The 23,707-nt window shown below is 35.0% G+C and overlaps 1 protein-coding gene across 6 annotated transcripts in view; it reads left to right on the top strand.

Moving 5' to 3' along the window:
• The window catches only part of WASHC3 (WASH complex subunit 3), a 48,430-nt gene that overhangs the window by 9,233 nt on the left and 15,490 nt on the right, over window positions 1–23,707 (top strand). For 3 of the 6 annotated variants that reach the window (XR_001892921.2, XM_003907046.3, XM_009181539.3), the window contains 3 exons: window positions 5,084–5,149; window positions 6,974–7,081; window positions 11,215–11,325. Coding sequence is in view for 5 of the 6 variants with exons in the window: in XM_003907046.3 (XP_003907095.1) it covers window positions 5,084–5,149; window positions 6,974–7,081; window positions 11,215–11,325 (285 nt within the window). In the remaining variant the exon portion in view is untranslated. The remainder of the gene's footprint in view (window positions 1–5,083; window positions 5,150–6,973; window positions 7,082–11,214; window positions 11,326–23,707) is intronic. The other 3 variants (XM_009181541.2, XM_009181540.3, XM_009181542.2) reach the window with 2 other exon arrangements.

Here is a 23,707-nt window from a genome sequence, read left to right as displayed (position 1 = left end):
CTTTCCCCATCCCCCGACAGGATCTGGTTTGAACCAAACCCAAACTTAAACAACTTCAGTCATAGATAAACCCTCAAGCCAGAATTAAGTTTGAAACAAATTGCTAGGCTTCTTTCTTCGTCTGTGGCACTGTTTTTAGAGTTCTTCACTAAAGAGAAGAGTATAAAACTGCATTCTGTGAAGAACTCAACTTTGCAAAAACTTTCTGCATATTAGGCTACTTTTGTAACTCTTCCAGTGATTGGCACCAGAGTAGAAGAGAGATTAGATGACAGAGAAAGTAGTAGAATCAGACCCACATTGCAGAGGTACTTAGGGTCATCTCCTCTTCCGTCACAAATCCCCAGTGAGCATTTTTATTCTTGCTTTAGTCAGCAAAATCTTATGGTCATCCATTGGGACTGCAAATTTTGAGGGGTTGGCGGGAAGCAACATAAGATCTACGCATATTGCAGGTGAAACCTGAGCATTTAACCTTATAGTGAGTTTTAAAGTAGTGGTACTTTGTAAACAGGAGTGTCAAATGTGAACTTTGGGTTTTTGGGGTTTTTTATAATTTTTTTTTCTTTTCCCTCTAAGACGGGGTCTTGCTCTATCACCCAGGCTGGAGTGCAGTGGCGTGATCACAGCTCAGGGCAACCTCAACTTCCTGGGCTCAAGTGATCCTCCCACCTCAGCCTCCCTAGAAGCTTGGACTATAGGCATGTCACTACACCAGGCTAATTTTGTGTGTGTGTTTGTGTTTGTGTGTGTGTGTGTGTGTGTGAGTTAGAGATGGCATCTCACTACATTATAGGTTGGTCTCCAACTCTTGGGCTTAAGTGATCCCTCGGCCTCGGCCTCCCAAGTGCTGGAATTATAGGCATGAGCCACTGTACCTGGCCAGAATGTTATTTTAATTCAAACTTTTTTTGTTGTTTTTTTGTAAGACAGGGTCTCACTTTGTCACCCAGGCTGGAGTGGAGTGGAGTGATCTTAGCTCACTGCAGCCTAGACCTCCTGCCTCAGTGCCCCAAGTAGCTGGAACTACAGGTGCATGTCACCACACCTGGCTAATTTTTTGTATTTGTAGAGACAGGGTTTCCATATGTTGCCCAGGCTGGTCTTGAACTCCTGAGCTCAAGCCATCTGCCTGCCTCAGCCTCCCAAAGTTCTAGGATTACAAGCGCCCTCAGCCAAACTCAGACTTATTACATGCCTGAGATATTGGATTTTTAAATAATTTTTTAATATTCTGAAATTTTTCTTTTTTCTAAAATCTTTAGGTACAAGCAAAAGTGCTGAGAATTGTCACATAACCTAAAAGTTTCTTTAGTGCTTATCTTCTACATTCATTTTTTTAGCCTGCCATTGGACTTAACTTTTAATCAGATAATGTTTTACTTAAATCCTTATTTGCTCTTACATCTTTAACAACTGCTGGGCTTAAGTATCAGACACAACCTAATAAAACCTTGATTGCTTCCTTTTCTGGCTTCTGGGGCACATACAACACAGTGGGGTATACCAAGAGATCCATTATCTTAAAATACTGTTTCCCTTTTAGAGAAATGGATATGTAAGCAAGGTATTTTACAACCATGAAAAACCAGTGTTTTGTTTCCGTATTCAACTAGTAACTCCATATTTCCTTCTTTATTTTGTCCTTTTTTAAACTTTATAAAATGTACTGCCTTGGAAATAGATGGATAGTAAATCAAGCTTTCAGCTTATCTGACAAATATCAGGGACTTTATAAATTCCCCTGTTACCCAAACCATAGCATTTCAAGTTTGTTTTCAGTGTTCATAAAACAATGGTTAAATGGATGATAGACCGTTACCTTCCCATTTCCTCTTGCTAAAACTTTCAGAGGTGAGAACAGCTACTGTCACCAATTATGTTACTTTCGTTATATCCATAGTCATCCATAATTTAGAGCAGTGGCTCTCAACCAGGGTACATATGGCTATGTCTAGAGGTGTTTTTGAGTGTAATAACTGGGAAGTGCTACTGACATTTAGTGGATAGAGACCAGAGATTCTGCTACGCATCTTGTAGTGTGCAGGACAGTCCCCTGCAACAAAGAATATTTCACCCACAAATGTCAATATAGCCAGCATTGAAAAACCTGTTTTATAGTGGTCTGGGAGTTGTATGAGGAAAATGCCACAAGCATAAACATCTTAGAAATGAACTTCAGCAACCCATCAGTGAACCCAGGTATACCTTTTCACTTGACAATGTCTCTTTAAAAAGTATACATTCAGGTATGTTATAGCAATAATTACATTGGAACATACAAAACCATTTATTAGACTCAATTATCTTTGAAAAGGAGTTCTTTCTTAGTCATGCCATGGACGCTTTGACAGTCTAGTGAAACCAAATTAATGTTTTCAGGTGGATAAAATAAAATGCCTAGGATTACAAAAGAAACCAGTTATATACTTAAAAAAATTTAAAACTATGTTATACTAGTAGGTTATTTATTAAAGCATTAAATTATATTATCCTTTCGTATGTCTAATAACCATAATTTTGAAGTGTAAAGAAATCTGCAGCAATTGTGATGTCATTTTAAAAAAATCTATGATTTCTATTGATGACAGTCATAGATCCTAAAACCACCGTGATTTTTTTTTTTTTTTTTTTTTTTTTTTGAGACAGAGTCTCACTCATCGCCCAAGCTGGAGTGCAGTGGCATGATCTCAGCTCACTGCAACCCCCGCTTTCCAGGTTCAAGCGATTCTCCTGCCTCAGCCTCCTCAGTAGCTGGGACTAGAGACGCACACCACCACACCTGGCTAATTTTTTTGTATTTTTAATAGAGATGGGGGTTTCACCCTGTTGGCCAGGCTGGTCTCGAACTCCTGACCTCAGGTGATACACCTGCCTCGGCCTCCCAAAGTGCTGGCATGAGCCATTGTGCCCAACCTACGGTGATTTTTTTTTTTTTTACTATGTTTTTAAACAATGCCAAATTTAAGGTAGAAGTAGATAAAAATAAAGGTAGAATTTTTTTTTCTCATCCTAGTTCATGTACTGTAGTTCAGAACCACTTTGTAAGTGATCATCTCAGAATCAGAAGAGCAAAAGGCTTTTCCTCTTGGCACAGAATCATCTTAGTGAGAAACGAATTGATCATTTGTTAGCTTTGGATAACAAAAATTCCATGCAATACCCAATAATTTACCATTATGTTTTAACAATGTAAAATTCTCAAAAAATCTGATGAAGTGTATTGCCTCTGGAGTTGGAGGGTTTGAGTTCGGGATATTTTACTTCTATAAGACTCAATTTTCTCATCTTTAAAATTGGCGTAATAGTTCCTACTTCATAGATTTGGTGTAAGATTTCAATTGATATGTTGCATATACAGTGTGCCGTATGTGGCAAGGCAAAGACTCAAATATTTACAATATTGATGATTATTGCTTAAAAGTAAATACTTCTAAAGGTATATTAAAACAGAAAAATTTTTAATTCAATTTTTTGTTTCCTTTTTTGTTTCCTTCAGTCAAACCAATATGTCCGTTTTTAAATAAGGTGGAAATTATCATTCACTTTACATATTAATTTGCTGTAGGATTTCTTCTCTAGTGAATTGAGACACTGATTAGATTTGCCAAAATTAAATTTCTATGATTTTAAGGAATACACTTATAATTTGGAGAGGATTCATCCATAATACATGTTATAAACCTGTATTGGTGTTTACCTAAAAGCCTTATGTGAATGAATTCTAGAAGTCAAGGGTGAACTTAGCTTTGATACCGTAAAAACTAGATCCTAATACTTTATTTGAGGATTATATCTTTGTGGATATCAAGATGTTAACCTAAAAATAAGTGATCTGTAAAGAAGCTTTGTGGCCACTTTCAGTTTTTTGTCCCCTCTAATTGTGGGCAAAGTGACCATTTCACAGGATGATAAAGTTCTACTTAATAGTCAGGATCTTAATAATAGCCCAGAATACAGTCAGGATGCTGTGTATCTGCCAACTTGTAAACTGGCTAACTGCTCTTGGATTATGTGACTGAATGTAATGTTTAAGATTAGGAGGTTTTAAGTAAATGTTCTTATAGGTCATATTTTATGATGTTACCTTTCTTTGTGTAGGTGTATATTTACAAGGTATATTGACAATTTATATACAGTAACAAGCATGATAAGCTCTTCAATCTGGTTTACCTTGCGTTTTGATGGTAGATTTTGTTTTAATACTCTAGTTTTTTCTCTTCTCTTTCCAAAATGAATTACTCGTCTTCCAATTCCATCCCCCTTTATTTTTCAAACTATGGATGTTTAAATCTGGGACGAGTTATATATGCTTATGCATTTAAGTAATTTATAAAGGCAGACTTTGTTGCAGAGTGTCTTTGAATAATTTTTATTCTTTTATTTTCTATGAAAAAATTTCTTCATCAACAAATAATTATTAAGCTCCTATTAAGTGTCAGGGTACTATTCTGGGCACTACAGGTACAGTAGTAAACAAAAGGCTCTATCCTGGTTTGTTTATATTCTGGTCTCAACAATTGTTTACTGCTCTGATAATGAGTTTGCAGAAAATGTCACTTTGTTATAAGTGAATATGATTTTATAAAATAACTGAGAAGCGACTGGGTGCGGTGGCTCACGCCTGAATCCCAGCACTTTAGGAGGCCAAGGTGGGCAGATCACGAGGTCAAGAGATCGAGACCATCCTGACCAATATGGTGAAACAACATAACTACTAAAAATACAAAAATTAGCTGGGCGTGGTGGCGCGTGCCTGTAGTCCCAGCTACTTGGGAGGCTGAGGCAGGAGAATCGCTTGAACCCAGGAGGCAGAGGTTGCAGGGAGCCGAGATCACGCCACTGCACTCCAACCTGGTGACAGAGCAAGACTCTGTCCCAAAAAAAACCCAAAAACTAAGAAGCATTCTAATACAGGTAATAGAAGAGTTCTCATTCCTACTCATGTAAATAAGACAGTACTACATTAGAATATGACAAATATTTAATGGTTTTTAATATTTTCAAATCTGCCCTTAGTTATTGTTAACAGTTTATTTTAATTAAAATCTTTATATTTATGTCTCTAATTTTTCTTTTCCAGAAACTGGCAGACCTTTCGCTTCGTATCCAACAAATTGAAACAACTCTAAATATTTTAGATGCAAAGGTTAGTATTTCTGAATAATTTGTAGTATAAACTTTGCTGTACATATACCAACTTTCTTAATCATACTTAACTTTCATTGCATTTGGGAGTGATTCCATTTAACTTCTGTATCTGTGAAGTGATACTGGTTGTGTTTTTAATTTTACTGCAATTGCAAAGAAAATGGTGTTCATTATGAACCATTAATTCAAACGTACACATGGTTTGAGATTTCTTTCATTGTGCTAGGCAAACACATAATGCGAGTAACACGTTAACAAGTTGAGCTGTTATCAAGCGCACTTCATTTGATAGAAAATTCCAAATTTATTTTACTAGTTATTATGTGATAATACAATAATAGTTATATAAATCTTTAGATGTCTCAGAGCAAATTTTAGAGACAATATCATCTGTTTCTATTTGCGAATACCTTAAATGCTAATGAAGAATACAATTTTGATGTCAGAAATTGCAAATGATAACTAAGAAAAACAGAAGACTGTTTTAGATTGAAAGCTTAAAGATTTCAATAACAGTGATGTATTTAGTTTGGTTTCATTTTTAATATTTTTTACATGTGTTTTTTCTGTTTATAAAATTATGGAGACACTAGTGTATTTTCATTACTAACTTTTCTGAAATTAATATTTTCTTTGTCCATTTACCAAAAAAAACCTAAGAAATATTCAGTGAATATTTATGAGGAAGAAAAAAATGATATCCCTTTTTAATATGACCAGAATGTCTAGTTTGTACTTACTACGTGTCCTTATGGACTTCAGCAACTGTGTTTCTCTTAGAACATTTCTCTTGTTTGGAAACCTGGCCTTGAACATGTTCAAGTATTCCTCTAGCAGCCATACCCACTTGAAACTATTTGGGCCGTAGCCACTGTGCTAACTATGGTTATCAGTCAACAGTTCTCAATGAGTATTGCTGCTTGAGATCTTATTACCATTGGGTTTTTTTTATTATTATTATTCTTTATTATGAATATGTGTCTTATTTTAGTGTTTAAGGAATTCTTAGGGAGTTAGAGTCCAAGGTCACATATTAAGTTACCATATGGACAAGTTAACCTTAGTTATCTCCATGGCCATAGAGTCATCCCCAAAATTAGCCAAACGTCTGACAAATGTGTGTCATTGATATCAGGATGAACTCAGAAAAGAAGGTTTTTATGGGTCTTACAGATCTAACCTGAAATGCTAAACCATTTCAGGTTGAAATACCAACAATATGCCCATTTTTTTTGCATACAAGAAACGTATTTTAATAACGTTCAGTGGTGAATGTTCAAAGAAAGAAATAAGAATGAGCTGTGTCATACATTAAAGTGTAAAGACAAGAGCTTTGGCATATCCTAGATAATTGAAACTCAAAATTTGCACAAAGCCCTTTTTTTTCAAAGTATTATTAATAGAAATATTTTTACAACAACTTTTCTAGGTACATTTTCTTATCTCTACAGGTGAGATAATTGAGACATAGGGAGATTTGCACAAGATCACACAGCTTGTGAGTGGTAGAGCTAAAAGTTAAACCTAGACAGTCTGACTTCAAAGATCAGCTCTCAGTCATTACACTAGGATTGCCTGTATTTTGAAAATAATGGTTATATAAACTAAATTAGATTTTTGAGAAGTTCTTCAAAATAATTTGTGACTGTCTTCCACTTTTAGTTTATGACATGGAAAATTTAAGACAAGATATTATGAACCTGTTTGTATAGCCTTAAAACTTAAGACAGCTGTTAAAAATGTACAAACCTAGAAACTTATAGTGTTTATGCAGGTACTATCTTCATATTTCAATACCAATTTTCTTTTCATCTTTTTTCAGTTGTCATCTATCCCAGGCCTAGATGATGTCACAGTTGAAGTATCTCCTTTAAATGTCACCAGTGTCACAAATGGAGCACATCCTGAAGCCACTTCAGAGCAACCACAGGTAAGTGAGTTCTAAGAAATGAGCAGATGTTTTTGGTTGAAACTGATAGTTTTAAGCAGCAGGTTGGAAGGAAGAAAAATAAAAATGTAAAACTTCTAATAGTAAAATTTTAAAACCTTAACATAGAAAATGAAGTTTGGGAAAAACAAATTAGCTGTGTTATTTTGAAGGGCTTCCTTAAGTTAATACTTTCTTTGCCTATAAAAAAGAAAATCAGTCTATGTAGGACTAGGAAAAATCTTCAAATAATTATTTTCTTCAAAATAATTAGAAATTTTTCTAAGTTCTTATAAGAAATGTACTTTTAAAATGTTTTATTGTAAAATTTTTAAACATACACAAAAATAGACCTGAATTCACCAGTTATGATTTGTCACAATTGCTTTATCTATTTTCTTGGTCACTTGCTGAAATTAATCCCAGACAGCTTATCATCACACCCCTGCATAAATTTTTGAGCATCTCTGAAAAGTTTTGACATGTTCTTTTGTAACATTTTTCTTATATAAATGCCCTTATCATATATAATGTAATTAACAATAATTGGCCAGGTGCAGTCTTTCATGCCTGTAATCCCAGCACTTTGGGAGGCTGAGGCAAGTGGATTCCTTGAGCTCAGGAGTTTGAGATTAGCCTGGGCAACATGGTAAAACTCTGTCTCCACTAAAAATACAAAAATTAGCCAGGTGTGGTGGCACGCACCTGTGGTCTCAACTACTCAGGAGGCTGAGGTGAGGGGATCACTTGACCTCACGAGGCAGAGGTTGCGGTGAACTGAGATTGCACTACTGCACTCCAGCCTAGGTGACAGCACAAGACCCTGCCTCAAAAATAAAAAAAATAAAAATAAATGAACATTTGCTGGTATTGTCTAACCCCTTGTTACTCAAGTACACCCCATGGACCAACCACATGGGCATCACCTGGCAGCTTGTTAGAATGAAGCATCTCAGGCTCCACCCCAAAACTGCTGAGAATCTACATTTTAACAAGACCCCTAGGTGATCTGTAGGCTCTTAAAATTTGAGAGCTACTGATCTTAGAAATACCAGTTGTGTAAAAACTGTGTTTCTGAAGTTGATTCATTTGAATCAGCATCCTAATAAAAGCTATACTTTACATTTGGCTCTTAGATCTTAACACTTACTTATGCTTCTGTATGAATTTCAATTTTCTATTACTTTTTATTTCAAAAAATAAAAATTATTTGTTTTTTGAGAACAATCTCTAGTGTATCTCAGCGAGGTATTAAAATCTAAAACAAAATAATTATCAAAGTGGTGGCCTACCAAAGTAATAATAAACAAATTAAACAAATAGACTTATAATGGAATTCTGCCTTTGTACCTGGAGGCACTTTTCACAGGATATTTTTTAGATCATGATGATGTTGACAATGATGATAACAGCTAACACTTCAAGAGTGCTTTCTGTCTACCAAGGCATGCACGTTTCTAAGTGCCTTTCATAAATGAATTCAATCTTTACAACAGCCCTATAATATAAGCACCATATTATCAATCTTACTTTATAGATGGGTCAAATGAGGTATATAGAGGTTAAGTAACTTGCTGAAGGTCGAAAAGTAATGTAAGAATTAGAATTTTAACCCAGAAAGTCTGGTGCCAAGAGCCCTAGCACTTACCTGCTACACTACACTATACTACACTACACTACTCTGTTTTCAGTACCTGTGTTCAATTTATTAAACATATTGAGGATATGTGGTATGAGGCCCTGTAGGAAAAGCCATATATTTAGAATATAGTATATATTTGGGTAATAAATTAGATTATCATTTACTTATTAGATATTATAAAATTTAACATCCATTTATTTAATATAGCAAACTTCATTATCCTGGCCACTCAAATATATAAAATGCAAGAGGATATCCAGATGTTATAGAGGAGTTTAACTTTATATTCTCTCAATTAAATATGACTATCCTCTTTCTAAAACAAAGCATCTATAAAGAATATCAAGAAAATATTTCCACTCTATCTAGTAGTTATTATGTGGTGGATAGAGCAGTCATATATTTCTATAATATTTTTAAGTATACCTAACTTTGATTATTAATTTTTCCAGGTGCTATTATGAATGCCATCTATAATATGCCCTTTAAAATTTTTATGCAGTTGTGTTGGTCCTCACATATTTAATGTCCCAAAAAATTGATTACCAGTAATCACAGCTGAATTTCTTAATTTGCTTTGCAAATTCAGAATAACCTGGTATATCTCTGGCAATTTTATTTAAAAATGTTTATGTATTTATTTAGAGGGTTTATGAAGTTCTTTTGGCTTCCAAAGTTTGAAATACTGTGATAAAGTTGTGTGTTGATTAGCTTAATAAAATAACTGCTCAGCATGTTCTTAATATTCACATCAACTTCTCATTTCTTCGTTGTTATCAACTGGTATATTTTATACAAAATATTTTGAAGTGGGCTTAAGTATTGCTTAATCCAGAGTTTTCATTGACATTATAGTTCACTCAATTAACAGATAAAGGGGAATAGTGCACTTTTTTAAAACATCATCTATTTATCACTCTCTCTAATCTATACATGAGTCAAAGACCCAAAGTTTGTGTACTGATATTTCTGCAACTTTAATTTCATAGTTCAGATTTCATCATTATTCACAATAGAATATCCAATTGTGCAGAGTGAGTTTGATTTGAGAATAAATGAAGGACAGTTGAGAGATATGAAAGAGGTTTTAATGGATCATTCAGATAGCAATGGTGTTTCATAATTAAACCTTGTTGAGGTCTTGGTTATTATGCAAAAGTTAACGACTGAGAGTTGATATCTGGCCAGGATATAGTTCTCATTTGCACCATTTTGCTATTATATGAGTTTAATTTCCATAAATTGTTAAAAAACATATTTGGTTATTGTTTTAATTTTTTATTTAATTAACAGTGTTTTGGAATTTTTGCATTTATGTATATTATAGATGAATATATATATATACACACACACACATATATATATACACACACACACACTGACTTTTGTAAAACTTAGCTATATCATGTAACAGAAGAAACCTAAAGGATTTTTGGATGTTTTATTTGCTTTGGAATTTTCAACAGATTTAATTTATATTTGAATTATCTGAGGAAAAACTTCAATATGTAATTCACATTCATAGTCTAAAGACTGTGAAGATATAAAGATACTGATTTATCTACATTTCAGCATGAACAATAGACATAAAATTGATTTCTTCTAAGGAAATTCTTCTTAATGCTTATATACAGATAATGAGAGAGATTCACAAAACTAAGCTTTTTCTAAATGTTTGGTTTGATAGAAAAATCAAGTACTGTATACAGGCAGTTCTAGTTTTGCATTTAAGCAAGGATATGGTTCTGATATGCACAAGTTTCAGTAACATGGTACCATGCAAAGTGAAGACTGCCTGTATAACAATAGCATTTTTATCTAAAAAGGCCATTCCCCAAGATTCTTTATTACAAGTCGTATGTAGTATGACTTTTAACCACTCTGTAGACAATGTTACCATTAATAGTTCCATCAGTAGCTGAAATATATAGAACCAGATAATTCTGTCTGACAAACTGGCTTCTCTTCTACAACTTCTCCGAAAATTGCTTTCTAAAAAGTTAGAAGAGCCATGTCCACTTAGAATAAAATGATTTACTAAATAAAGGGCTCAATTAGGTAGATTATAGATATCTAGGAAATCAATTCATCATTATCTCAGTAAATTTATTATTAATTTATAAACAGTTGATAGTTTTATTAGGTTTCTTAAAAGTTTTGTTAAAATAGTATAACCACCTATATATAATTCATGCTTTGTATCAGCACTCTGAGGACAAGTAAAACAGAATTTTTATTTTAATGCATGAATATACTTGTGTTTTAAGGAACCAATATAGTGTTGAAGTGTAACCTCCTCTGAAGTGATATTTAAATATTTGTAGATATTTGCAAACATATCTCATAATTAAATTATTGGTATTTAAATTTGGGGAGATGCTTTTTTTTCTGCAATTTATTGCCTTAGAATTATGGAAAGAAGCATTCCTTTTAAGTAACATGATGGACCCCTTTTGTAAATTGTCTAAAGATTTACACAAAATACTCTCTACAGCAGAGCAGTACACAAGACTCTGGACTACAGGAAAGTGAAGTATCAGCAGAAAATATCTTAACTGTAGCCAAGGATCCAAGATATGCCAGATATCTCAAAATGGTTCAAGTGGTAAGCTAATTTGGTCTGTCTTCTTTGTGTAGCAGCCTCATTTGAAATTCTTAACCCTGGAGGTTTTGCTGTTATTTTTTTCAATTTGAGAAAACTGCTAAACCAAATAACCAAGTTTTCTATTCTCTTCCTTTCTATTTTAACTCTCTGATTTAAAAAAAAAAAAAAAGAAGTCAAATCTTTGTAATTAGAATCGATCCCATACTTTAAATTAACATAGTTTAATATAGATTTATACAAATTTTTTTGCATTACACAAAGTTATCAATGCAAATCTTAGATACAAAAAGTAATGAAAGTAGACTATTCATTTGGTAAATCAGTTGATTCTAGCTTAATCCCCATATATTAGCACAAATAATATTTTTTAAAATTTTTATGTTCATCTATCAATGATCTCTTGGCCATGTAAGGTAATGCTTTTGATATTATATGACTTCAGAATTCATATTTTTCCTGAGAAATCATAACATGGTATGGTACCAAAAATATCTGCAGTTGTCTATAATAGCAGAAGTTAACATTTTTTTATTCCTTTAGAAACTATTTCAATAGTTGAAGGAGTTAGTTGTCCATCATTTTTCTGCTAATCAAACAGTTAAAGCCTGGCGCAGTGACACACACCTGTAATCCTAGCACTTTGGGAGGCTGAGGTGGGAGGATGACTTGAAGACAGGAGTTTGAGACCAGCCTGGGCAGCAAAGCAAGACCCCCTACCTCTACATTTCAAGCCTGTAATCCCAGCACTTTGGGAGGCCGAGACGGGCGGATCACGAGGTCACAAGATCAAGACCATCCTGGCTAACACGGTGAAACCCCGTCTCTACTAAAAATACAAAAAACTAGCCGGGCGAGGTGGCGGGCGCCTGTAGTCCCAGCTACTCCGGAGGCTGAGGCAGGAGAATGGCGCAAACCCGGGAGGCGGAGCTTGCAGTGAGCTGAGATCCGGCCACTGCACTCCAGCCCGGGCTACAGAGCAAGACTCCGTCTCAAAAAAAAAAAAAAACAAAAACAAAAACAAAACTCCATATGATGGCATGCACCTGGTAGTCCCAGCTACTCAAGAGGCTGAGGTGGGAGGATTGCTTGAGCCCAGGAGTTCAAGGGTGCACTGGCTCACCTGACTGATTGTGCCACTGTACTTCAGTGTAGGTGACAGAGACCCTGTCTCAAAAATAGTAATAATAATAATGCTTTTGTAAAATTCTATTATCAAGCAAAAGAAGCAGAATACTAATACTAAAGGACAGTTTTGTTTTGCTATCCATGGGATAGTTTATCACCTAGTAATTTAAAAGCAAATTCTGACAACCAGAAAGAGTAGATTGGCTCATTTGGAAGCTGCACTTTTCCTAGCTATCAGAAGTGGATTTTTCACTTCCACAGTTCCTTTTTTCTGAAGCCTAGAGCTCAGGATATTGGCGGTCAATTTAGAAAAAAATAAACCAAACTTCGGGGTGAAAATAGATGAAGTTTTTTAATTAAGAAGAATAAAACACAGCCAGTTTAAACATGAATCATGATGAACACATTTTTAAAACTAGAACCCAGGAAAGCCTAAGCTTAAAAGATAGACTTGTTAAAAAAAAAAAAAAAAAAAACAACTGTGTTTCACTCTTCTAAACAAAAGGGAGATGCTTCAAAATGACTGAAAGATTTTTTATATTAGCCCCTTCTTGCCAAATCTATATAAAATAAGAAATAGGAAAATCTATTAGATGATACTCCGTAAAAATGCCCTGAAATCTTTTATGAAGGCTGCATCTTAGGATAATTGTTAAATTCTTGATATATTGCCTTCAATTTTACAAGAACTTCAAAAACTCTTTTTCTTTTTCATTATAAATCCACCATCTGTTCATTTCACAAATATTTATCAAATACTTAATTTAAGCTAAGCTACTGTATTAGGTACTGTCTAGATTTATTTAGCCAGCTAAGGTTTCCAGATACCACTTGCAATTTTTATTTTTGTTATTAATTACATGAACAAGTTTGATTGCTTTTCAGTCATAAATATACATATAAAATAAATGACCCGGGCCGGGCACGGTGGCTCACTCCTGTAATTCCAGCAGTTTGGGATGCCAAGGCAGGCGGATCACCTGAGGTCGGGAGTTTGAGACCAACCTGACCAACATGGAGAAACCTTGTCTCTACTAAAAATACAAAATTACCTGGGCATGGTGGCACATGCCTGTAATCCCAGCTACTCGGGAGGCGGAGGCAGGAGAATAGCTTGAACCCAGGAGGCGAAGGTTGCAATGAGCCGAGATCATGCCATTGTACTGCAGCCCGGGCAACAAGAGTAAAACTCTGTCTTAAAAAAAAAAAAAAATAGATGACCCTTTAAATATTTACTTTTTTAATCATATGTCTTATCACCTCATAGGAATAAAAGCCAAGATCCTCTACAGGCCCATGAAATCCTATACAGTTTAGCTCCTCTGTTACCTTTATGATCTCATATCCTCGCTCACTCTTCTCTAGCTCTACTGGCCTCCTTTTTGTCCCTTGAATAAAAATACATTGGCAGCCCCCTGTCTTGGGGCCTTTGCTTCAGCTATTCTCTCGGCCTGAAACACTTTTCCCCAGATACCTTCATGGTTTGCTCCCTCACCTCCTTCAAATCTATATTCAAAAATATTACCTTCTAAGTACAGCCTTCCTTGGCCACGCTGTTTTAAATTGCAGTGTCCTCTTACCCAATTCCCTTTACTCCTTCTCTGCTGTATTTTTCTTCTTATCAACTTCCAGCATTCTACATATTTTATATATTTACTGTCTCTCTTCCCTACAAAATTATAAACTCCAAAAGGACAGGGAATTTTTTTGTGTACTACACTATTCCTCATTCCTGCAACAATACCTTGTACATAGTCCTGTGAATGAAAATGCTTATAATTTGTCTCTACCATTTCACCTTTTGATAGATTTAGGTGATAGATTCCTTTTTCACACTAGCTCAGTAGTTTGATAAACTTCCAAAATATAAGTTCCTGGGCCCTACCCTACAAAATTAGAATCTCTAAAGTTGGTACTTGATACATAGAGCGTATGTATTTTGGGGAAAAAAACCCTGATTAAGAATTGCTTAAAAACATTTTAAACTATGTCTTAATATCGTTTACATTTTTTTTTTTTTTTTTTTTTTTTTTTTTTGAGACGGAGTCTCACTGTGTCTCCCAGGCTGGAGTGCAGTGGCCTGATCTCGGCTCACTGCAAGCTCCGCCCCCCGGGTTCACGCCATTCTCCCGCCTCAGCCTCCCAAGTAGCTGGGACTACAGGCGCCCGCTACCGCGCCCGGCTAGTTTTTTGTATTTTTAGTAGAGACGGGGTTTCACCATGTTAGCCAGGATAGTCTCGATCTCCTGACCTCGTGATCCACCCGCCTCGGCCTCCCAAAGTGCTGGGATTACAGGCTTGAGCCACCGCGCCCGGCCTCGTTTACATTTTTTAAACTTAAAAAGCATTTAAGAAAATAAATAATTGTTTTATTTTTTAAAAGCCTAAACTTTCTGGCAGTACTTGGCACTTAACTCCAGCCTATCCTTTTTGCTTGATGTCACTGAGTATGATTAGAGGTTCAATTTCTTCTGCCTCAGACTGTTTCTGATTTAAGACAAATTTTTCTGTTTTTAGCCCTTTGTCTCCTTTCTGCCTTTGGTGGGGGTTTATCTATTTCCTAAGCATTTTCAGCATTCTGGAAGTGCTGCTTCTTCCTGGCATCTCCTTCGTCAGGCACATGGACTTGACCTTCTTTTGCTCTGCTAAGTCATCAATCATTCTTCTATCTGCTCTTAATTTTTATGTAATTGGTTCATATATGCCTCTTAGTCATTAAAGCTGGAGGTCATATTCTGTTTCAAATTGTTTAGGGGTGATTTTCAAGAAGAAAGTGGGGAGCTACATCAAACTGCCATCCTAAAACTAGAAGTTCATCCAAGTTAAATTTAATTTTATTGTTTTTAGTTTATTGTGCCAACCTGCATCCCAGAACCTTATTACCCAACTTTTATTTCCTATTGCTCCCTGTCCTGCATTTCTTTTGTTTTTGTTTTGTTTTGTTTTGTTTTGTTTTTTGTTTTTGAGACGGAGTCTTGCTGTTGTCGCCCAGGCTGGAGCACAGGGGCATGATCATGGCTCACTGCAACCTCTGCCCCCAGGTTCAAACAATTCTTCTGCCTCAGCTTCCTGAGTAGCTGGGATTACAGGTGCCCGCCACCACGCCCAGCTAATTTGTGTACTTTTAGTAGAGACAGGGTTTCACCATGTTGGCCAGGCTGGTGTTGAACTCCTGGCCTCAGGTGATCCACCCGCCTCAGCCTCCCAAAGTGTTGGGATTACAGGAGTGAGCCACCGTGCCCAGCCCTGAATTCCATTCTTTAATCAGGCAGAACCACAAACTGTTCCCTGTGTAAGTGCCATGCTTTTCCTTCTCTGAATCTAGATTATCCTTCTCTTTATTATTACATGTCCAAATTCTGTTATCTAACATGTTCCTATGATTGTGTCCACTAAATCATTCCAGATTCTAAACCCACCAACACACAGAAAGCTAGATAGAAGTAATAGTTCCTTTTGTTGACCTATCCAATGACTTTACCGGTATTCTTTCTGCAGTTTGTCACTTAATACTTTGTTTTATGATTATCTGTACATATTTTTTTATCTCCATTTGAAAATGGAATCATGAGAGGAAGAATGGTGTCTTGATTAATCCATGTATTCATTTTAACACCTTACCCATACAGGTGCTCAATCAATATTTGTTTATGGACTCTATATGTAATCCTGCATATGATCTCTCCTTTCTCACTTTGTGCTCCCTGGATATGTATAAATATGCTCTCATTTCTTCAGGTTATCAATTTAAAATGTTTTTCAGGACCATAACAAGAATAGACCCAGCAGAGGTCTTCCTCGAAGTTGACATGAATCTGCCAATCATTAATTTTTGGATTATGATTATTGAGCCATCTATAAATTCACTCCTTCTTCTGTTTTCTAAGCATATCATGAGTGACTGTCAAAATTTCCAACAACAGATGTAGGCTACATATTTGACAATGCCCAGGAATTTTCTTTCCTTGGCATGATTACTACCAGAATTCCTGTCCCTTCTTCATTATCATTTATTTTGGCCTTTGTGTTAGGCACAAATAGTTGCATGTTTGCCTCATTGCTCCCTTTATCTATTGAGGAATTAAATTTTCAGTGGGGCAACTTAGGAATTTATCAGATATTCTAATACAGGCAAAATTAAGCTTCTAGTACCTGTAGATGGATAATATCCCCCATCGTGTCTGGATCTTTCTGCTTGTTTACAGCGTTTTAAGAAAGCCTTATCTAAACCTTCTACCCGGCTAGGTAGCCAAAAAGTATGCTCCATCTGATAAAATTTTTGCCTTCTTTTAACGTCACTTAGGGGTTTCTTTATCTCATGTTCAAGAATTTCCATATACGTGTATATATTTTGATTTATGGTTATTGTCCTCTTTCTGCTGGAAAACATTGTAAGACGTTTCTTTGAAATGCCAGTTCTCATACACAAGTTTCTTCCCATTAAGTGTTGGCAGTCCCCAAGATTTACTTATTTTGAAATTTCAGATTTGCTCTATTTACACACACACACACACACACACTTTTTTTTTTTTTAGGCTGTTGGATTTGTTTGCTGTTTACATTTTCCTCCTAATAATTTCCTGGCAGTTCTTCCACTGTTTTTTCCCCATTATATTGTTGTTATTCATAGGTCTAGTCTTAAAACTTTAATTGAGGATTTTTTAATCTTTTGATTTCAGTGTAAAGCTTCTTGAACATACCTGTGGGTATTGCTGAACATAATCTGTTGGTTCTTCCAAACCACTTAGCACTTTTCCAAGAGTACAGTCATTCTAATGTCGTAAGTTATCACCTAAAATATTATTCTTCAGCAGTATCTGCGTAGCAAGTTGTGTTTCCTATATCCATTCCGTTACCAAACTATAACTTTTAACTGGGAGAGCAGATAACAGTACCACTTTGCTTTAGAAAATGACTCAGAGAAGTGGAGTGAAGAACAATCATTAGAGACCTATTATAATTTGTACCACTGAGCCATTCATTTTCTGTCATTGACATGGAAAGAAAACAGATAGCTTTGTATCTCTATACTTCAGGATAGTGATATGCCTTCCTATTTTCTGTGTTTGTCTTCTAATCGGTTGTTCCCTCTGAAAATGTGGTTAAGTTCTTCGAGTGTAACTGAGAACAAACAGGGATATAGATAGAAAAGCAAATTTGACCACTGGCTATAAGGAGGAGCCTAACCCCAGTTAATTCTAGAGAGTGACTTCATTACAGACTACCTTATCATACTGAAAAGTGTATCACTTTCCCAACAAGATTTTAGATTTGCATTAAAAGACCCAATTTTTCTCAACTTTAGGGGTGACTAACGTTTGCTTACCCACCACTCAAAATTCAGTTTTAGTTCTTAATGCAGAGAAAGACCGATAACAACATAATTCTTTAAATGAGTTCTAATTTGTCTCTTAGTATAACCTTGAGTAGTTTACATCCACTGTACACATGACTACAGGTTATAGAAACAGTTTTAGAAGCCTACATCTCAGCTTTTAGGGAATTGTTTATATTAACACAAAGGAAGATAGCATAGTCTCAAAAAAAAAAAAAAAAACTCTTTCTGAAAAAAAAACTGTATTTATACCAACAATATCTAATCCTTTATGCCAACAATTTTTAATCCTAAGATCCTAAAAATAACCATCTCTATACATTCAAAAGGGAATTAACAGTGCTACAAGGTCTTTCACCTTGTGAAAGGGTAATAATAGGATTTGTCTCTTTTTCAGTTGCCTTTATATTCTTGTCATTTAAAAATATGAGTTACTGCCCCATAAGAAGAGTCTTATACCTCTATTCTAATTATACTGTGTTTCTTTTTCCAAAGTGTAATATACTTCCACTCAGTATCATCTTGATACATAGCTCCTCAACAATCTTTTAACCATTTCTCCTAGTTTTTGAATTATTGTTTAGAACGATTTTGTCTTCTGTAATATGACAGAATCGTGTTTTTCAAGCCCTTTGAGCTTCTTCTGTAGTATAGAAAGCTTTATTTTGCAGACTTCTGATGTGATCATTCACTTCAGATATGGTAGAAAGTCTTGTGGGTTACAAAAACAGATTTTTCTTAATGTTAAGACTTCCTGGATATGAGGATGAACTCCAGTCCCCTTTGGGTTCCTCCCTAAACTGCAATGAAAACTTCCTCTTCCTGGGAACTATCTATCTCCTGGAATGCCTTGCTTTTATATATGCCTTGCTTCACTTGCCACATACCTGTAAATCTATTTTACAGTCTAGATAATAAAAACTATTTAATTAATATAAACTCCTTTGAACAAAAATCAACACAGTCCTTCACTAATCACAAGTACCAGTCGACAGAGTAATAAGCAATACCTTACTTTTTGGTCTCCATGCCTTTTTCTGTCACTTCTGGATTACTACCCTCTGAGAGATAAAACAATGATTAGATTAAAACAATTAAAGAAAAGTTGTTCTTTCTCTGGAAGAAAATTTCATTGCCTAGGAGTACACCCAGATCTTTTCCCAGTACTTCTGAAATACAACATGGTATAGTTTCTTAGCTTTGCCATCACATCAGGTCATGTCACCTCTCAAGGCTTCAGTTCCCTCACACATAAAATGAGATCTGAAATTCCTTTTAGATTTGTGATCTATTGATTGATCCCCAAATTTGGATCTCATTACTAATGAATGTTCCTGGAACACCTGCTGGCATTTTCTGACTTTTTTTTCCTTTTTAAGCAAGTTTTATACAAGATTTTTCAGTGAGTAATAGTGTTGTGTTCCAAATGTGGCAGATAATTGATTTTGATTTAATGTTTGTTGTCATAATAGTGCAGCACAAGCCTTTACTAAATTACATATTGCTTTTATAACTTAACTGGAATTGTGTACATAGATCACTTTTCCAACAATTCTCCCCTCTTTACTGGCAGATCTTGGTGAATCCTTTGCCAGTAATAAATTGTGCATTGGGCAAGTCCGACTTCCACATTAAGAAGCTAATGACTTGTATTTTTTGAAACCGTATTTGCCAAAACAGTCTCTTGGACGCTTAGATTTTTTTTTAAAGCTCTATTTTCTTTGGCTGGCTTAAAATGTGAATTGAATAATCTCTTTGGTTCTGGTGGTTCTGATGCATCCGTTGCCAGCGGTGAATGTTGGCCTGAGGAAATGTGACTTCCATTACCTAAGGATGAAGAGGCTCTAAATGATTATTAAAGATGTTCATCAAGAAGTTATGCACTTTGGACCTTGTGAAACCCAATCAAGCATGAAATAGCATGTTCTTTAGATGACAAACAAGATGTAGTTATTGTAAGAGTAATTAAAGTCTTTAAAACATTTTTTGGATATGACCCCAATGTGGCTTTCCATGGTTTAGAGAACTCCAGGTAAGTTCCTCATCAGTGATCAACAGTATAGTCAAAGTATAGTCAAAAAGGAGGAGCTACTGGTTCGTATATAATCATAGCTGTGAACAACACTGTTACAGATTTAGCTTAATAGCTGTGATTTATTTTTTCATTGTTTTCTAACTATAGGTATAATAATATTAATACGTATTTCGTTTCTTTTATAATACCTAAGGTTTACTAATCAATATCAAGATCAATATTTATTGAGTACATGAAGGTTTATTTTGTGTTGTTTTAGCCTCTTTCTGTTCATTGAAAAATAAAGCTTCATGTCCAATGACTTTGATTTGCCACACTTATGACTATAAAGAAAAGATACAAATGAACATTTGTCTGTTTAATTAGTTGTAGAATTTAGCCAACTTTGAAAATTTTGAGTAAAACTATTTTATCCTTCCCATGAACTAAATAAGTTAGGCAGGTCTGTGTGACTACAACTAAAAGAAAGAAGCAAAGCTTAGCAAAATGGTAGACTATATGAGTAGTAATTTTGAGTTAGGATCAATGAAATTCAAGTGACCTCTGACATTTGTCCTCCTCCTTCTACTTTCTAGCTTATATCAAATGCAAGAAGGTTTGGATAGAGCTTTCCCTTAAGCAGAAAACTGTGACAGTTAGCCACCAACTGGAAGCCCCTGCCATATTACCTATGCTTTGCCATGGCCCCAGTATACAGAAGACCTAGAGAAAGATAACTTTTGTCAGACTTTTAGCAAGAAATTACAAAAATTACTCTCTGCTAAAGTCAGTGAACTGACCTCAAAGGAAATCATGTGTGAAGAATGATTATGCCAGTTTTACAGATTATGATTTTTCCATCATTTTAGCTGCCTTTTGAACCCTCTACGTTGCCTTGAAAGTTGGGGAGCTTAGAACCAGTCGTACTGTGTACAGATTTAATGTTGTTTCAAAACATAAATCTTTCTATTATGTATTTGCCCTTTTGCGTATTTTTAAATTTTCTTGTTATAAATGTTTGTTAGAGAGCAGTAAACAATGATACTGCTAAGTTCAGGTTTTAAATTTCTCGCTTTTTCTGATGCATGATAAAGCTAGAAGATGGAAGGAAGTACTTGCCATGTAGTGGGCAGATACTAAATAGTTATATGGTTGTCATGTCAGTACCTACTTGGTAATATCATATATGCCTCCCTCAATTCTAATCTGTTTATTCTTCACTGATACCACTGTTATCATAATCATATAGCTGAGAATATTTTAATACTAATACCACATTTTTTATAGCCATCCTTAGTGACATTTAATTGCTGTGAAAATGTTCATTTTTGAAGAATTTGTTTCCAGGAACTAGTTGTTTACCAAGTATTTTCTAGATCTGTATAGGTCATTAGAAATAAAGTTTCCATTTTTTTAGACAGCCATATTCATTTTACGTGATTAAAAAATTTATTTAAATTAATTGATATTCCTTCATTGAAAGCTTCGAAGAGAAAAGGTCATTGAGCATTTGCTTTCTTTTGTGTTATGATTCATTCAGTGAATAATCCATTATATGTAATATTTAATCTGAAGATTTTATCCTAAATGTACATCCTACTAATTTATTTATTTCATAAAATACAGTAATTTTTTTTTTTTTTTTTTTTGAGTTGGAGTTTCACTCTTGTTGCCTAGGCTGGAGTGTAATGGTGCAATCTTGACTCATCGCAACCTCTGCCTTCCAGGTTCAAGCCATTCTCCTGCCTCAGCCTCCTGAGTAGCTGGGATTACAGGCATGCACCACCATGCCTAGCTAATTTTGTATTTTTAGTAGATGGGATTTCTCCATGTTGGTCAGGCTGGTCTCGAACTCCCGACCTCAGGTGATCCTCCTGCCTCAGCCTCCTAAAGTGCTGGGATTACAGGCGTGAGCCACTGAGCCCAGCCTCAATAAAATATTTTTTTAATAGGACTGTTGAAATTCAGAAGGCAAAGATATGATTGAGTCCATTTTATTAAATTTTAAGTAAAAGGACCCTGACTGGGGGACTGGCTGCCTTTTAACAATCCGTAGCATTTTTACAAATTCTACTAGTTCCCGCTCTCTGCAAAGAAAAAGCTTTTTCCACCAACGTATTCAGTAGATCTATTTTTTATTGTTGCCTTAGGTGGGGAAGAAAACTTCATGTTTTTCATCTTTCATAACTGAATTGTTACAATTCACACTCTTAAACTAAGAGGAAAAACTCTAAAATATAAGGAGCATTTTTAGTTATTTTTAAACAAGGAAAGTCATTTATCTTAAATTGAGAATGAAGTTTTTTTTTCCCCTTCTAATCTAAAACTTTAGGAAAATTTCCTAAAGTTTATAAAAGGATTTTGTAGTTTGACTTTCTTTAACACAATAAGAAATAAATGTAAATATTGGCAGGCCTGTAAACCTCCAAACAGTTTTTTGTGATATAAGAAACTAGTATTTAACTATTAGTGTTGCCATCATAATTTCATTAGTGTGGCTTCTTTACACACTTTCTCCAGTGACGCAAATACAGACGTGATTTTTTGGAACATCAGACTTATGGCTGCCTTCTCTCTTCTTCATTACTTATGTTGGACACACTGTCATTTTCACTTGCCAAAAAAAATCCCACAGTTCAGTAGACTTCAGTTTTGAGGTCTTTCTTGTCCTTCTTAGACCACCAGTAGCTTTGTCTGTTGGCGATCAGAAATTGGACACTTCTTTTTGGTGTTTAACAAACCAGACTGTTACTTGACTTCTAAGGAAGAATATAGCAAAACAACAAATTTTCTAAGCAACGTCACTGGAAACAACAGCAAATCCCTTTGGAATGCATTCTTTGGAACACAGGCCAAATTATTCTTTTTTATCAAGCTTTATGAGATTTGTATTAAGGTAGGGATAATAAGTCTCAGAATCAAGTAAGATATTAGCAATTGTGTATATTTTTCTTTACCCATATGCATATACAGAAATGACTAAAAATACCAAATTGTATGCATATCTGTGCTGTTCTGCTGTAAGCAGACCCCAGAAACTAAGGTTCACATTTGGAGCTTACAGGTTTAGGTTTCTATTATTCTTATACTATAATCAATTTCATGAAGCTGATGTTCAAATAGAGGGCTTATCTAATTCTACCAACTTCTCTGTTCCCCATTCCTCCCTTCCCACCCATTGCTTCCCCTCACCTCCACCCAATATACACTTTCTTTGCTATATTTTAGGAAATTTTTTTTCAACCTCATTCTCCTCCCTTCTCTTTTCTTGGCTTTGTAACTTATTTGTGTGACCTTTCCAGTGATGTCCTGTGGATTATGCTAAAGTATAATAAATAAATCACATGCTTGAGTTTGTAGAAAGACCTTATACTATCAAACCATAGTTACTAGAAGCCAAAAGGTCTTTTTAAAGAACTATGACATTAACTCTTCTCTTCTCCTCTTTTTTTCCTAGCACTCATATTTTTTTTGTGGAATGTTTCAAACTCCTAACTTACCCCCTGTTATCATAAATAATTGAATGGCATTTAATTATCAAGTTAAATTCCCAGCTGTGTCATTCAAGTAATCAGCTTTCTCCTCTACTATTAAAATTAATTTTGTATTAAGTATGTTTTGTTTTTAAATATGTTTCATTCAAGTCTTAGTTTTAGATAATATATTCAAAAGTGGTGTTAGTTTTAATTTCTTGCTTTCTTTATTCCAAACTTTAGTCTGTTCACATTGGATGCCCCTAGCAAGTGGGCTTTTTCCTTTTTGTTTTTCTCTTTTTTGGTCATTAAACTTATCTTCCACCTTCTTTGACTTCGAAACCTATTATAATGCACTTTTCAGAATATCTTAAAAATTGCCTCATGGAACAATATTGCTTTCAGAGGTATGGTTTTGAAGAGAATTCAAAGATG

This window comes from Papio anubis, chromosome 9 (genome assembly GCF_008728515.1).
Source record: "Papio anubis isolate 15944 chromosome 9, Panubis1.0, whole genome shotgun sequence".
Taxonomy (NCBI): domain Eukaryota; kingdom Metazoa; phylum Chordata; class Mammalia; order Primates; family Cercopithecidae; genus Papio; species Papio anubis.
This window is presented reverse-complemented; position numbering and strand designations above follow the sequence as displayed.